At 38.5% G+C, this 18,441-nt stretch overlaps 1 protein-coding gene across 5 annotated transcripts in view; it reads right to left on the reverse strand.

Annotated features, from left to right (window-relative positions):
• LOC114655926 (SH3 domain-binding protein 4-A-like) overlaps positions 1–18,441 on the reverse strand; it is a 165,787-nt gene that overhangs the window by 92,671 nt on the left and 54,675 nt on the right. For 4 of the 5 annotated variants that reach the window (XM_028807239.2, XM_051930595.1, XM_051930597.1 and 1 more), the window contains exons 2-3: positions 9,380–9,558; positions 163–2,507 (exon numbers count right to left, since the gene is read on the reverse strand). In XM_028807239.2, coding sequence (XP_028663072.2) covers positions 163–2,507; positions 9,380–9,497 — 2,463 coding nt within the window. In that variant the 5' untranslated portion in view covers positions 9,498–9,558. Of the gene's footprint in view, positions 1–162; positions 2,508–9,379; positions 9,559–18,308; positions 18,344–18,441 lie in introns of all 5 variants that reach the window. The other variant, XM_051930596.1, reaches the window with a different exon arrangement.

Here is an 18,441-nt window from a genome sequence, read left to right on the forward strand (position 1 = left end):
GACCTTTTATTTTCCCATAGAAGAAAAGAAAAATTATTTCATTGTGGAGGAAATAAAACTGAAACATGTTGGGAGCATTCAAAGATCACTCAGGAGCAGCTCTACAAATTCCACCTTAATAGCAGAATATATACTATAATAAAACAGATAAATAAGACCTACTGTCATTAGTTCCTTCTGAAAGGATTTCTTCACTTTGTTGTCAACATTATTGCAGTCCTCTTTCAGCTTCTCCAGAACAGAAGCTACTCTTTCCGGTTCACTGTCCAAATCTGTCCGGCAAAAATATGATAGTGGTAAATTTGTGTAGTCCAGAGCATCAGCAAAACACCTCCAACTTCCAATGTTCTCCATTAGCAGCGTTCGTACAGAGGCATAAATATATGTCAAAAACTTGCAGGGCTTCAGAATCTGTTCCAACAGCAAAAGTGTAGTAAGGTCAGGTCCGCTGAAAAAACTAGGCTTAATTTTGCCAACCACCAGCACATTTTTGGCGTGCACAAGTCCAATTTTACCTTGATAATACCCAATGTACCATTCTTTGGTCCACAGCTGTCCTTTCAATTTTATTTTTTCCTCACTCAACAGAGCAACAACATCTGCTTTCTTGTATTCCAAGAGATATTGATTCTTATTTTGCCTTACAACTGTTTTGAGGAGTTTACCATATTTCAAGCTACCGATGCACCGATCTTGAAATATGGGATATTTTGTGGTTACTGCCAAAGGAGACAATATAATCTTCCCTACTTCCTTTCTTTTCAGAAACCGCCTTTGGCCTGCTATCTTCATTCCCGTTTTAGGAGGTGGCTGTGGTGTCTGCACACAGAACTGAGCAAGGATCCCATCAAGGTCATCCTTTACCTGAACCCGAAGAGTAAAATCAGAGATATCCTCTGCATTGCGGGAGGTAATGCTGTAAATGAGCCGACTCACTTTCCCAAGCTTCACCTGAAATCCTCGTACAACCTTGGCCTGTTCACTCACCTTTACCTCAAAGTTAGACATGTTGGAGTACATTCCAATTCTCAAATCTTGTGGCTTTCCAAGTACAAATTGGTGCTTACCCCAAAGCTGCAAGGCAACTGGTGGAGCATTGTGTGCCTGTTTACCAGCTTCAGTAACCAACAAAGTTTTAGGGGCACAGTCATGACCAAAAATGGCGACTACCGTTTTAAAGGATGGATGAATATGTTTTGGACCATAAACACCAAGAGTCATTTTCTTCACAACATGATCCCAAACTGTGAAAGGATAGGTTACATTCTGTGCCTGAACTACAACTGCAATATACATACACGGTTCAAGATTGTCAAGCTGAACTTGCACTGTATCACCATACATGTAGACTTGAGGTACAGGAGAATAAGGGCCTTCTTTACAATCACTCTTAACACAAACAACCTCAGCTACATTTCTACTGTCCTTTTTCACTTCTACAGACACTTTCATTTCAAGAGTTATGAATGTCTTCACCTCCATGTTACTCAGTTTAATCTCCACGACTGGGCTTACTGTGGAACATTTATCACCACTAAGTTCCAAGGGTGGGTCTAAAAGAGCTTTCATGGAAATCTGTTGACAGTCTCCGGGCGCAACATGGCCCTCTGGGACATGAATGCTAATGTTCGTGTCTGGGAGCTGGACTGCCCCACCACAGCTATCCAACTTACACACTATGTTTGTTTCCACTGGTTGTGTCTGTCCCCACCCAGGGTTTTGTCCAAGGGAATCTAAGTCATGGCATGATCTGGCTAATTTTCTATGATTTAGCCATGCTGTCCGGAAGTCTTCCCTACTTTGAAACTGCTCAGGTGATGGGGACTTTAATCCAGAGAAGAACCCACCCATTGGAGCATTAGACTGAGCCTGCAGAATAGAAAGCTCAGATAAGCTGTACGAACGTTTACTCCTGAAGAAAGGATTGTCCCACCTTTGGTTCACATCTAGTTTGGGACTAGAAGTAATGTTACCAAAAGTGTCATTACTGTCAATTGTTGAGAAGCTAGTGGTTGTATGGCATGGTGTGTCAAAAAGAAGCAGATCAACAGTATTCCTCATGGTTTTATCAATGTTGTTTTGACTGAGTGGATTCTGAACTGTGCTGCTAAGAAAGGGATTTGTAGAAGATTGGCTCAAAAAAGGATTATTTTGATGAGTCTGCTTAGTGTGCTTTCCAAGAACATCTGTCCACTCTCCAAGGTGGTCCAGTTCCTTGGCACCTTCATCTGCACTGTCTGTAAGATTGTCAAACATTCCACTGTCACTGAGAAAAGAATTTCTATGACCAACTGGCTGCACATATGCTGACGGGATATAGCCCATTTCAGTGTTATTGTGGGCATACCACCATTCTCCTCCTGATGTGTCCAAAACATACAGATGGTCTCCCTTGCAAAACTTCAAAGTGGTGAAGCTAGTGGGGCAATAATCCTTTATGGCAATGACCTCTCTTGCATTTCCAAAGGAAGAGGAGTTGTCCAATCTTAAGGCACTTGGGGAAGGCACTGAAAAAGAGAAAAGAAAATGCATTAATTTAATCATTTCCATATGCAGGTAAAATTCCATTACAACGAACTGCCAGGGACCTAAAAAATATTTTGTTGAAATGAAAATTTCATAGTAATGAGATTCTGTATCTGTCACTATAGTGCTTTCATGAACTTGCGTCCAGACGTTTGCAATCATTTCAATAGCTTCTTTCGAGTTAATTTTAATCTCCTGTCTACAAGTTATGCTGACAAGCATTTTTCACAGCATTTCCTTGCAATACTACACTTTCAGGGTGCAAATGATGCCCAAATCCAATGGCTGAAGCACTGCTGTGCAATTGGGAGGGAGGAATTCAACACAAACATTATCTAAATGTGGAAGCATGTTGTGGGCAGCAGTTATCAATCAGAAGCCAAATCATCCTTTTCTTCTTATACATATTGTGAGGTTTCTGAACTCTTTTGGGATCCCCCCACCCCCCACTGTGAAGCGCCACAGAAGCAAATCCTAAAAGATTGTGGTTGCGCTGTAAGTCCTTGTCTTGCACCCCAAAACATGAGGCTGAGTCTCAGTACTTTAGCAAAACCAGCTTTATTCAGCTTGAAACAGCAACAGCACGGTTATTTATTGTAGCGGGATCTGCCACTCTCTTATACACAGACACAGCAGTGGCCAGGATAGTGGCCAAGTAATCCTGTTCCCTGCATTTACAATGTTTCTTGCATCACCCATCGAGATCTTTTCTGTTTTCGGTGAAGAGCCGCAGCAGAGCTGTGAGCCTGCTGTTGCCCCGGCAACATATAAACAGTCTTCCACAGCCGCGGTGATCGCACTTCAGGACTCTCTTCGCCGTGTTGTCCTGTTGGGGGAGGTCCCAAGAGAGTTTAGAACCCTCACATTTTTTTGAATGAGTGCCGCATTAATAGGAATGTTTCTTGAACGAGCATCACTGAACCACATAAAAACAGCTTTTTTTGACGTCTTCAAATGCAGCTGTTTGCATACATTTGCAACCTGAGATTTTTTTTCTTTTTTTTTGCTCGGTCTTTCAAGAAAGTTGACAGTGTCGATGGCGAAATTCTGAATTCACTGGCGACGTCTTTTTTTTTTTTTTTTTTTTTTGCCGCAATCAAGAGCTGCAAAAATTTAAAGGTTTTTTTCTTTTAATATGAACTGTTTCTGTCATTTTTTCGTGTCTGCCATTTCTATAGGAGGGTGACAATGAGTTAAATTCCAATGGATGTTTTTCAAATGTTGAAGAGCAATAAGCAAAAGGTATCACTGAAAACCATCCATCCATCCATCCATTTTCCAACCCGCTGAATCCAAACACAGGGTCACGGGGGTCTGCTGGAGCCAATCCCAGCCAACACAGGGCACAAGGCAGGGAACCAATCCCGGGCAGGGTGCCAACCCACCGCACTGAAAACCACCGAAAACAAAAACAGCAAAAAAACAGTATGAAGAAAGTTTGAAGAAAGAAAGAAAAATTTACAATGTTTCTGTTTGGGGATCGTTGTGCACAACTGAGCTGCAACCACAGAACTAACTGCTCTGTGGATGATTCACTCAGGCATTTCAAGGTCTTTTGGGCACTTCGTTGTAGTGAAAGTATCTGCTGAATGTATTTTGTAGTAACAAGATTTCAACAGACTCGTGTCATATGGGGAAACTGTCGGGACCATAAAAATACTTTGTTGTAACGAAAACTTCGTTGTAAAGATCTTCATTGTAATGGAATTATACCTGTATTGTAAATTTTTCCGCCATATGACTTTAGTCATGTAGCTGTATCCCCATCCAAACATACCTGCCCTAAACATAAACGTTGAAGCTAGATTTTACATGTGGACAAGGCATTTTCCAGCAATGTACCTATAAAGAGAACTCTGCAAATTAGGTAGAAATCTTTGTTTCTTAAGATATGTAGTTTCCTAATAAATATGCCAGTCAGTATCCGTCACATGTTTAAGAAAAGCAGAATATGTACGTATATTCCTGGCAATGGGATGGTGGAGGCAAAGCTGCTCAGTTTCAGCCAAAGTAAAAAAAATAAATAAATAAAAAAAAAATTTTAAAAAAAGGACTAAGGACTAAAAGTTGCAAGACTTTTTAACAAAAGCCAAGAGAAAAGTCTCAAAAACAAATGCTCTACCCAGCCTTTAGAAATTCACTGCAAACATGTTTTTAATATAAGGTGCAGTATGTAGTTGAAAGTATAACTGCACGAACACAAGGAACAATGAGAATACCATACAAAGCATCACTCTATGGAAATGTTCTAGATAACTTCAACAGCCAAGTAGTGCAACTGCTACAAAGTTCATTATAAGCGGATATACTAATGTTTAATTAACATATTTACTCTACAACTAGTTGGTCATGTTATACATAAAATAAAAACTGTGAAGTTAGAAGCACAGTAGTGTAAAAAGACAAAGGCAGTTACTGAATCTTTGTGTTAACGACATATGAAATTATAAAGGTGCCACCTAATTGAAAAGTCCATTACACCATCCGCCAATTTTCTAAACCCATTTAATTCAAAGTCAGCATCACAGGAGCCAGACACTTACAAACTAATATCTCAATTAACTGTTTTCATTACTTTTGTATTGTACAACATTCACATATAATAAGTGCTGATAGGGTGATGGTAAGAAATTATAAAACTGTGCCTTTTTATTTTCAAATGTTACTACAGCAAAGCCTTCTGCACACACACACTTGCACAATATGGACATTTTATTTTTATATACAGCACATTATTTAATCTCCTGTAGATATGCAAGCATCAAGTCCATTTTATACAGTATCACTTAAGCAGATGATTCACTTTAATTTAAGAGCCTGCTTGCATTAAAAAAAAAAAAATCAAATCCACTTAGAAAACAGAAAGACAAAAATCACAGATGACAGAATTCAAATAAGTGTGAAAAATGCACAGAAGGTGTAAAATCTGACAGGAGAATAGAAGCAGCCTTAACAAATGAAAAAATAAGTAAATGTGAGATCGATATGTTCAAGAAGTCAATGTACAATTTTTTGTGTGTTTTTTGTTATCCGTAGATACTCCTGGATAAACCCATCTACGGATAAGCGGGATAAGCCAGCTCTCAAATGTCTAACCAAACTACCATGAAAAATGTACCACCTCTAGATAAGCTGAATGTGAATATTTAAAACAAAATCAGTTCTTGAAAACAAAATTGCTTTTTAAAATGACAAGTAACCTAATGCAATACTTATTTACAAAACATGGTGTACATGGATGGGCTCCAGCCATCTTGACACAGTTAGTAAGGAAGAAGCTAAGTACTTGCATAGCATGAAATCAAATGAAAAAGAACTGAATAAAAGTTATAGGTACACATTTAATTCTAAAGGGTAAATTTAATCCAACCAGGACGGATGTTATTTACTTCCCCTCACTTGAAGGTTAAGAGTGCTTGCAAAACCCATGAAAATGATTCAGTTCGGCTGGGTTTCTGGTAAGTTTCATGAAGGTTCCTATATGGGCTTAAGGTTCAATAACAAACGTAGGTCAGGGAAATATGCAGTTTTTCATACAAAAGAAGAAAAAATAATGCACACCTTGTAATGCTTTAAATTTTATAATAAGTAAATTATATAAGATATTTAGTTACCTATTTTTGTAAGTAATGAGTAATGTAATCAAGTTACTTTTAAAAGTAACATTCCAAAACAATGCTTGAACATGACGGGCTTTAATACGGCGGTAAATCAAAACAGCAAAGGCAGTTTGAATACTACGCTGTAACCAAACGCTGGATAGAAGCTGGCACAATACAACATGTTCGTGATTGTTTATGGGTAGTCTGAACATGCATGGCGCAGCACTCTGCTGTTAGTCTAGTTGAAGCTTGAGGTCAAATAAACTCAGGTACTCTGCTGCGGGATTGCACCGTTGTTGTGCAACATACCATAGTGAGATTTCTATATGTACCAAATTCACTGCTTCTTGGGGTCAGAGAAGGAGAACAAAGTTGCGTACTAACTTAGACCACCTCATGAGCAGGTTTAACAGAAAGTTACAAAAATGAATTCCACATGCATCTGACAGACTGTTACGAACATGAAAAAGCACTGACCTGCCATGAAAAAAATATGGAAACCATATTTTAAATTCATGTTTGGACTGAAGTATAGCGTGATACTGGACTGAATATATTTAACGCAATACCACAGACAAAGACAAGCGATGCATGAAAACATTTACTCCACTTCATATAAGAAATACAAAAAAAATGGATCGACATACATTTAACCATTAATCTTCAGCAGTGCATGAAGTGGAAACAAGCACTGTACTCTCTTTTTCTTGAGTTTTTGCTCCTCCTCCCAAAGCACTGCAAATATTCCATGATTTTTTAATTGAGCATTTAAATCCCCCTTAGAGTTTCAATCACTACAAGGTCAGAGTGGGGGATACCAATATGCAGCGATTTACTGCCAGGACTCTGTGGTGAAAAATTTAATAAAGCAATTTATTGCTGTAAGTGCCTTCCTATCCTCTTCTAGCCATGATCTTCAATAAAATGAAACCGAGTTGGTGTTCCTATTTAAAAAAATTGTTTAGCTGTTTCAAAACATGTACACTGTTTGGTCTCTTTGGTCATGTTTCTCCAGAGTATCATGGAGGTATCTTTGCTGGCGTCCCCCAGATCTAAGATCTCTAATAATATGTATCATATAGACCTTTATGCTCTGCTGTGAAGTTTGTGCTGCGATGAGACATTGTATACAATTAGCTCCTGACTAGGTATTTTAAACACTTGTGTGACTGCTGGATTCATTTACTTATTAGGAAGACGGGCACATAAAGAATGACAACTCTTCTGTATGATCTGTGCAACTGTGAAATGAATTAGAATGAGACAACTATGTTTCAGATACAATTCTGCTAATATTTGACTCTCATCATCATTACTCTCTGTATACACATTTCAAGGCCTTTTCATACATTAAAAAATTACTGAATACTCACATACTATACATTTAAGATACAGTGGAACCTTGGTTCACGAATGTCTTGGTACACATACAAATCGGTTTACGACCAAAAAGTTCGCCAAACTTTTGCCTCGGTTCACGACCACACACTCGGTATACGAACAAACCAGTTTCCCTTTCGGTTTGTACATGTTCAGTCTCTCCCTGTGCATTTCCTGTGCAGCGAGCAAGAGAGAGAGAGAGAGCGAGAGAGCGCGACACACACACACACACACACACACACAGAGGCAGTGTGAGAGAGACACGCGCACACACACAGGCAGCGAGACAGAGAGGGAGAGAGAGAGAGAGAAAGACGCGCAGACACACAGGCAGCGCGAGAAAGAGAGAGACGCACACACACAGGCAGCGCGAGAGAGAGACAGCTGGACGCATAAGGTAGGAAGGCAGTTAAAGAATGCACTGGGCTTGATTTTGTTTTCACTTCTGTTTACAGCGATCGGTTTGTAGCGTGCATTGTTGCAATGTTACTTTTCTTGGTGGTTTATTAAATTACGGATTTTTTCAAATGTTAATTTTTTTCCCTGTGCTTAAAACTCATTAAAAAAAAAAAAAAAAAGTGTTTTTGGCCAGCGGTTGGTAGCGCTATAGCGTGAACTATTGCAGTGTTAGTTTTCTCTGTTGTTCAAGGTTTTCTAAGTGTTATTCAATGTTTTTACATTTAGTTTACTATTATGCTGTGCATTCTATGGTTTAATTAACTATATTTGTGCTTAAAAACTTTCCACTGTACTTACATATAACCTCTCAAACACAAAAATGCATTAATATCTATTAGAAATTTACATTTACAATAAACATTTACAGCAGAATACCTCTTTTGAGATCTATTCTGAATGTGTATTTAACGTCTTAGTTTCTAAAGAACAGCCCTTGGTCACCTCTTAATGCGGAAAATCATTTAAAAGGTTGCACATAAAATAAAAGGACTGCTGTAATCTTTGTGGAAGGCAACGAATATAAAAAAAGAATAAAACTATGCTAAGATGAAGTCATAGTCCAAGAAGAATAAACAATTACCTGTAAAAATATAATTGGTCAAAAGCAAAAATAAAATAAAATCCATAAAGTCTATGAATCAACCCATAGATATTCATGGCAAGTTATAGTGCTTTAATGTTTTTATTTTTACTACAGGTATAAATTTAATTTTATGCTTTATTCATTTTATAAGCTGGAGGGCTAAACCGCCATCTTAATAATTCTAAACAATGGTGCTTTTCTCTATTTTCTCCATAACAAGGAAGCTTCTGGCCTTTTTCACTGGTTAATAATCCAGGAATGCCTGCATGTTTCTGTTGTAAAAGTAAAAAAATAAGCTAAAACTGGATTTACGTTTACAGTTACAAGTAGATCTTACTTTGAAAGAACCAAAACAAGAAACAATCATAAACATCCATCCATCCATCCATCTTCCAACCCGTTGAATCCGAACACAGGGTCACGGGGGTCTGCTGGAGCCAATCCCAGCCAACACAGGGCCTAAGGCAGGAACCAATCCCAGGCAGGGTGCCAACCCACCGCAGCAATCATAAACACTGCATCTAAAGTATGGTCAGACTAATTTTATAACTATTCTGAGAAATAATGGTCACAAGACAGATCTTATTACACATCCAATACCAGTACTATGTGCACACAGAGTAATAAAGTCCAGAGTCATCACATGACCAAGTCTAGGAATGTGCATGGAAACAAGGAACCCAGAACAAAATGAAGAAAAGTGGACATGGTAAATAATAAAACTTCACAATAATAGTATCTTTGTGAGCAGCATCTTCAACATGTCTCCTCCAAAATACTCAAGTTCATAAAAATACCACCATACACAGGCAGATACAAATGTGTTTACCTTTTACATCACTGAAGCTTGGCTCTGATAGTTCACTGGTCAGGTCAATGAGAGTTCCTTCTGATTTACAGCGTGGGAGCCCATTATGATTTGTGGCTCGTATTCTGTGGGCAGCCATTTCTGTCGTTTTTTTTTTATCCACTATCAGTCATCCATACTGAATATGTAAGTCCATACATCTAAAAGAAATTAAAAACAAGGAATGTTACTGACCATTATCTTAAACAATGTAAACATCTTCCATCTTCAAATTTTATTTTATTGTACTAAGCAAACATCTACTGTATATGTTTATCTATGTGTATAATATATCTATAGTAGCAGCAGGATCCAGTATTGCCTGGGTGAGTAATTTTAAAACAGAACTTTCTAACTTTTATTTGGCAGAAGAAGACACTTCACTAAATGCAGCCCTTTACTTATGCCCTAAAATAAATCTGGGAAAAAACACTGCCCTTAAATCTCAGTGTGGTAAAAAGGAAACAACTCCCCACCCGAGGTACCCCTGTGTCAAAATTGTGGGTTCCAAAGTAATCTGTGTGGAGTTGTATACATGATTAAATTCATTATATTATATATATATATATGCTGACCAACCACAAGCGTTACCAGGTAGGTAACCACCCATACAATCAGATTGTTATTCAGACTATGAATGCCATGAATTATATTATATACTGTATATGTATATTATATATATATATATATATATATATATATATATATATATATATATATATATATATATATATATATATAGTGCATCCAGAAAGTATTCACAGCACATCACTTTTTCCACATTTTGTTATGTTACAGCCTTATTCCAAAATTGATTAAATTCATTTTTTTCCTCAGAATTCTGCACACAACACCCCATAATGACAACGTAAAAAAAGTTTACTTGAGGTTTTTGCAAATTTATTAAAAATAAAAAAAACTGAGAAATCGCATGTACATAAGTATTCACAGCCTTTGCTCAATACTTTGTCGATGCACCTTTGGCAGCAATTACAGCCTCAAGTCTTTTTGAATATGATGCCACAAGCTTGGCACACCTATCCTTGGCCAGTTTCGCCCAATCCTCTTTGCAGCACCTCTCAAGCTCCATCAGGTTGGATGGGAAGCGTCGGTGCACAGCCATTTTAAGATCTCTCCAGAGATGTTCAATCGAATTCAAGTCTGGGCTCTGGCTGGGCCACTCAAGGACATTCACAGTTGTCCTTAAGCCACTCCTTTGATATCTTGGCTGTGTGCTTAGGGTCGTTGTCCTGCTGAAAGATGAACCGTCGCCCCAGTCTGAGGTCAAGAGCGCTCTGGAGCAGGTTTTCATCCAGGATGTCTCTGTACATTGCTGCAGTCATCTTTCCCTTTATCCTGACTAGTCTCCCAGTCCCTGCCGCTGAAAAACTTCCCCACAGCATGATGCTGCCACCACCATGCTTCACTGTAGGAATGGTGCCAAGTTTCCTCCAAACGTGACGCCTGGCATTCACGCCAAAGAGTTCAATCTTTGTCTCATCAGACCAGAGAATTTTCTTTCTCATGGTCTGAGAGTCCTTCAGGTGTCTTTTGGCAAACTAAAGGCGGGCTGCCATGTGCCTTTTACTAAGGAGTGGCTTCTGTCTGGCCACTATACCATACAGGCCTGATTGGTGGATTGCTGCAGAGATGGTTGTCCTTCTGGAAGGTTCTCCTCTCTCCACAAAGGACCTCTGGAGCTCTGACAGAGTGACCATCGGGTTCTTGGTCACCTCCCTGACTAAGGCCCTTCTCCCCTGATCGCTCAGTTTAGATGGCCGGCCAGCTCTAGGAAGAGTCCTGGTGTTTTCAAACTTCTTACACTTACGGATGATGGAGGCTACTGTGCACATTGGGACATTCAAAGCAGCAGAAATTTTTCTATAACCTTCCCCAGATTTGTGCCTCGAGACAATCCTGTCTCTGAGGTCTACAGACAATTCCTTTGACTTCACGCTTGGTTTGTGCTCTGACATGAACTGTCAACTGTGGGACCTTATATAGACAGGTGTGTGCCTTTCCAAATCATGTCCAATCAACTGAATTTACCACAGGTGGACTTCAATTAAGCTGCAGAAACATCTCAAGGATGATGAGATGATTATGGGAAACAGGATGCACCTGAGCTCAATTTCGAGCTTCGTGGCAAAGACTGTGAATACTTATGTACATGTGCTTTCTCAATTTTTTTATTTTTAATAAATTTGCAAAAATCTCAAGTAAACTTTTTTCACATTGTCATTATGGGGTGTTGTGTGAAGAATTCTGAGGAAAAAAATTAATTTAATCCATTTTGGAATAAGGTTGTAACATAACAAAATGTGGAAAAAGTGATGCGCTGTGAATACTTTCCAGATGCAGTGTGTGTATATATATATATATATATATATATATATACACACACACACATACACACACACACACACACACATACACATACTGTCACACATATGCGCGTCGGAGTCAGCTGAAGAGCTCACAAAGGGATAATTCCATGCCAGACCCCTCGGGGTGCACTAATCCTCCCTCTTTATCATTGGCAGACCAATCACGTGAAATTTCACCTGGACTGGAGGACGTCACTTCTGTTCCCGGGCCTAATGACATCACCTCCCCTGCCCGGCTTTAAAACCGCCATCTTTGCCTGTTATGTTTGTTCTATTGTTCCACTGAAGTCTGTTGAGATCTGTTCTATGGAACCAACTTTTCAATTTTGGCAGCCTAATTCGAGTATGCAGGCGGCTCCCCCCAAACCTCTTCATGTGTCTGTCCAATCTTTTCACAATATACATACAGTATATACACAAACACACTCTTATATAGTTTCTTGCAAACGTTTGGACACCCCAGATATATTTTACAGTTAGGATTTAAGTGATAAACTAAAAATGTAATAAATCAATAAATAAATAAAAAGCTTCATCTTATTCGTAATGTGGAGACCAAAACTGTCCTCCAAGTGAGGTAGCACTAGTGATTTACACAACCAAAGCGTAACTACTCTTGACCTGTACTCCACAAATTGTGATATAGTGCGTATCCTAATATCGTTAGAATTCCTGAACACTTCTTTACACTGTCTTGTTGCAGATGATGAGTCTGCTATGACTCCTATGTCCTTCTCATAAGGTGTACTTTCAAATTTTAAACCTCCCAGTGTGTATTCAAACTAAACATTTCTACTTCCTACATGATAATATGTTATATTTACTTACATTAAATATCATCTGCCACAAGATTGTATGCTGTCCACGCCCCTATGTAACAATTTATCTGCTTCTACAGTATTTGCCATGTCTAGTGTGGTATCATCTGCAAACATAACCAGCTTGTTGTTTATATTCTTGTGTAGATTCTTGTTAGTTTGTCATTATGTTCTGTTATGATAGCAGTCTTACCTGCAACTACATCACATATTAGTTGATTGTCATTAATTTTAACCAGAGCCTCAAGGTCAACATCAGCAAAGCAGGTACAAATGAACCAATGATCTCTCACCATACTAAAGGAACAGCAATTATGTGGGTGTTCACTCTTTTTTAATAACTGAAGGAACTGTTCCAATTGGCTGCTAAGAATTATTTGTTATTCTCTTTCTCTTCTCCAGGCCTCCTGTTGGTACTTTGTGCCACTGCTACTTTGACCATGACCTCTCACTTGAACGTTTAACAGGTTGCTGCAGATGAGCTGTCTTCATCAATGATGGACCCACTTTGATATTTCTGATGTATTCTGCTTGAATCATCAACTTTGCTGCCAAATGACCTAGGAATGTTGAAATGTTTTGTCTAAAATGATATTTTTCTGCTAGTCAAACATGCAGACCTATGGTCCTAAAATAAAATGTTACAAAAGGGTAGATACTGCATAAGCCAACAGTAAACTCTCCAGCCATTGTTTATAAACATAAGAACTTGCACCATATTATGAATTCTGAAAATGTATGTACCGTACCCTTCTGGATTATCAATAGATGGGCTTGCAGGGACCATGTTTTAAATACAATAAACTTTTCTGTCTACCAGTAAAACACCCACCAGGTTGAAGCTACAATTTTTTTTGGAATTTCCAGAACGTGTCAGGTATTAGCCTTTGATTAGGACCAAGACCAACTTGCTAGCCCCATTAGTTCATGAGTGATCAGGTGACGGAGGGCAGTCTTTAGCAATTTATATATACAGAAGATTGGTATTTGGATTCTTAAAAACCCTGTGTGTATGTGTGTGTGTGTGTGTGTGTGTGTTGGTATGCTGTTGTATTTACATGAAAAAAAAAATTGATACCAAACCTCTTGGGGAAGTGCTTGAAGCCACATTTTGCAGTGATTCAATATGGTTAAGTTGTCAAAGCATATACTGATTAACGTAGAGGAAACGAAATGAAGTATAAAAAGTACTACCAAATGTTCCAGGAGTTGAACTGCTGATGTTACACCTTTAAAATATACATTCTTATATACAGCTAATATTTTGTTTTCTTGCAGGCGTCTTTTGTGGTCTTTCCTGCAAAATCCATCTAATCTAATGTATGGTTTCAAATTATAAAAACAAGATGAATTGCCTCAAGATTCTCTTTCAGCAACACAGCAGCCAGAGCATTTTAAATTAGCTGAAGATGAGTTAGGGGTCACAGCTTGATAGTACGCTGCTAGTACTTCCTTACACTTAATGTACTTAATTTATGTAACTCACTGCTGAAATATGTCATGGGAGCAAAAATGTTGGCAGTTTTTAACCTCGGATTGCACTTCTTGCCACACTCGACTTTAGAGAAGTTCTCAAGAATGTCTGTCCATAAAAATCAAACAGGTAGAGGGGTATACTCTTCTGTTGTTTTGACTTTGGCTATATTTTGGCCTACATTAAAACATAATAAATATAGATAAGATATGGATATAGGTAATGCCAGGCATGTTCTGCATCACCACATTGAAACTGGAAATCGGCTATTTGACTTAACTTTTTGTTGTTCAGGAGGCATAGACAACATAAAAGTGCACATTTGTTACTTGAAATCAAATATTCTTAACACTTGCCTGCACATTGGAAAGTGCCAATGGAGGAATCATGTAAAGCTCACAATAAAATAAGCCATTCATTTGTCAAAACCTACTCCATCAGCATCAAGCACAAAGGCAGGTAACAACCCTAAACAGAATATCATTATATCACAAGACACATACATCACACTTTAGACCACTTGAAGGTTCTTATGAATATTCATGGTAAATTAACATAACCAATACAGAAAGTGCAAACTCCACACAAATGGTGACCATACTGTACAAACAAGCCTTGCACAAAAGAAGCACACATTTAAGAAGACTACATACTGTATAATCTCTTGTTTTATTTTAATATGTAGATGTGCTGCCCAAAAAGAAAACTATATGATGAAGAACAACTGTAAATTGAAGCTACAACCAGATGAAGCCAATATCCAATAAATGAAAAAAATAAATAACAGTTTTACTACCCAATTTTTCTCTAACATCTATAGACAAGTTTCAGGGCAAAGATACCTGAACATTCATGATGAAAAACTTTAGTAAGCAGATGTACAATCAGAATCACTTTAGTTGAGTGGCATGATGAATTTTAAATAAGGTGGCTCTAAGACATCAGAAAAGCCCACAGTGCCCTGTCTATCTCAGCAGACAAAAGAAGTGGACAAGTGGCAGTTTGAGTGCTTTCCTTTGTAGCCTAACCAGTTCAAACACTGTCAGCTTCAGGAGACGTTCTATGTTAGGCAGGCATAGAAACAGAAGGCTAAAGTAACAGGAAAGTCTTTGATGAATTAATGGTTAAAAAAAAAAACACATTTATTTACTTTTCAAACATGCTTACTTTAATACAGGCTCACAGAAGGCCATGGACTACGCCAATAGCATACTGCAGGAGCTAACACTGCAAAAGGTACACTCCATTTTAAAGCTCAGGGTCACACACCAGGCCTAATCTGCATCATGAATGCATCCAGGCGCCAGAGTATCCACAGAATATTAACGCAAACATGCAGGCTTAACATAAATCATTCCCAGGCCAGGGTCTGGACCCAGTTCTCTGGAAATGAGAGAACAAGCTGTTCACTACACCACCACACAGCCAAAACCTAAGAAGTATTCTAAACAAAGATTTGCTGATTTGAATTAGACTTACCATAGTGAATAACAGGACAAGGTTGGTTTCTCCATTAGGCCGCATCATAGCCATTAAATCCTTTGTCCCACTATAAACCTGTATTGCTTAGAGAAATGGATGAACATAAAAAAAAATATATCCCAGAATTGCTGGTGGTAGTGGATATGGAGTTGAGCTGAACACACACAGGCTAAAAGCCAGTCCACGACTATAATGTTGCCATGGACTTAATGCAGGATATCATGTGTTCCAGGTACAGGCAAAACAGTTCAAACCAGTCTAGTTCCACTTGACTGTGGGCTGTACTGGAAAGCGGGATTAGCATTTTTACCTTATCTATCCTAAGGTGGTTCGTCACATGGTGGGTGCAGCAACGTGCTGTAATCAGCGGATGCTCCCAACCTCCTCCTCCTATCTGAAGGTAGATTTGCTGAAATTGTTTGCACCCTTTCTTTCATTGTACAAAGGCTTCCCTCAACATACTTTCTGATTTAGATATCTATACATAACAATGATACCTTGTGGGATATGATACTTGGACCCCGTTATATTCTAAGAATTTAAAAAAAGATACTTCACAATACTTATCCAACAGTTCGTCCATTTTTATTTGTCCAACAAATGTATCTAGATGAGGGCCACGGTGACGGTAAAACATAAACCATTAAAAAAGGTTTTAAGACAACACTCTTTACATTTTCATTTTTAGCAAACAAGTCCCAAGCATTGGATCTGCTCTGGAATTATGTCAGTCTCTCTTTTTCTAAGGCATAAAGAAGTTTTTAGAAAAACACTCTACATTTATCTCAACAGCTATAAACTGAACCCATCAACTCTCTCTGATAATAAGCCTTTAAGGAAATGATCGACATTTTAGCACATATCCCCCTTCTTTAGTACCACAAACTAGATAAAAAAAATTAGCCTCTACTGTTTAGAACACTTCAGTTGTTGATCCCCAGTAGATTTCAACAGTGGGTGGAGTACGGAATGGCAGCACTTGAAGGCCAAAGGAAACAAAGTCAGGAAATTTTCAAAGACGAAGAGCAACAGGGAAACTACAAAGCAGCGTGTAACAAGATAAAGGAGAATACATGATAATAAGTCATGTTACGCACAGTCCTGCTCACTGCATGTCCTCAGAATGAAGCAACCAAGAAAATGAATGAAATGAGAAGCTAATTAAAAGTGGGGGGAAAAAAAATAAGGTAAAGGGCAGTGATGGCTTAAAGCAGAATTTCTCCTGTAATGGCTGTACTGTACAACCTTAAGCTCTTAGGCTATTTAAAGGTAAACCATTGACAGAATGCAGCCTATGAGCCCATGTAAAAACTCTAGGAGAAGAACACAAACATTTGCAATAACACTGACCTTCACGCTGATCCTGTTTAGATGCAGTCTAAATCTGTTCTCAGCTATGCTACATAATAATCAACTTATGTCGCTCCTCATCTAATGGCCATTAATGCTTGCCTTCCTCCATCCCTTAAAGTGGGACTGTGTCTGTTACCATGGCTATGACCTTGCAACAGAAAAGCATCTTGGGACGGGCTGTTCTTCAAACCCACTGCCCGAGCCCCCTCCCCCCCCCACCTCATTCACCCTACTCCTCTCCTCTTGTCTAATGTATTTATTTCTTCCAAATAAGTTCACCGCTTATTCATTTAAATCTTTGTTATCGTTAAGACAGTATTTATTTTGCTTTAATTTCCACTCTCTGCCCAGCAGAAAAATTTAAAATTATAATTATGCAGCCAGGATGAAAGACTTCATGCAAATGAAAAGTTCTCTTGCCTCGGAACTGGAAAGCTTATCTTTGGAAAGGGATTTGTTTAAGATGAGAGATGTGAAGAAGCTTAGTTTTTTTCTCCCCAATCAAAAAAAAAAAAAATTTTTTTTACATATCTAATAAATATAAAAAGAATCCTATTGAAAAGCAGCAGTAACAGGTACATTCATGGCACTATGACTCCTGCTAGTTACGTCTTTTCTGATGTTGTAGTTAAAATCTTCTCCACTTCAGGGTTATGTCTTTGTCAAAGTGGTGAGTTTGTTTTTCCTCTGTGATTTGTCTATGATGTCCAGTGGAGCAGGGGGTTGGTGGGGGAAGGTATGGCTACATCAGGGATTGTGGCAGTAAGCTCATGTTTTTTCCTCTCTGCCGAGTCCCTCTCTGGAATCTGGCAGCTTTGCATATTTCTGATAGTACTAATAATAGCAACGGTAACAGCTGCAGGTTTCACCCAAGCCAACACTAGCAGAAAAGCTTTTGCAAAGGCTCACATAATGTCTCGTTTCTGAAATGACCGAAAACAGGTTTTGAATCAGTGAGAAGGCAAAATCAACAGTTTAGTATGTTTTTATTCCATAACCCCAAGCCTTATCAGAGTGCGGACACTCAAAGATAAAAAGCAGAACCAATGTAGGGAATATGTTTAAACAAACTTGCACATGCCGTAAGACCAATCCTTTTTCTGAATGAAAAACTGCACCGCCACCAACTGACACCCTGTTTAAGGTAATCTCGTTCGTACTAACACTGGAAGTGATCCAGCTCACAATGAAGCAGCATTGTATAATGGAAATCTTTCTTGTACAGGAAAACATATGCCAACACCCAGAGAAACAAATCTAGTTATTGGCTGCTACAGACTAGTTCTCCAAGATGCACATGGGCTGCTAACCATTAATGTAAAGCATAATACTAGGCTAAAACTGATTCTAGTTTCTACTGTTTAAATAAAAAAAACATAAAAGAAAACATAAAATACCTCACTGTAACATTTTTCAGCAGGACAGCAGCTTCCTGAAACAAGGAGAAAAGCGTCAGGACTCCACATAATCCCAGAGAATCGCCCCCACACTTTGTTCATCCGTTTAGCATACAATTAGCAAAGCAGAAAG

Source organism: Erpetoichthys calabaricus, chromosome 8 (assembly GCF_900747795.2).
Source record: "Erpetoichthys calabaricus chromosome 8, fErpCal1.3, whole genome shotgun sequence".
In the NCBI taxonomy this organism is placed as follows: Eukaryota; Metazoa; Chordata; class Cladistia; order Polypteriformes; family Polypteridae; genus Erpetoichthys; species Erpetoichthys calabaricus.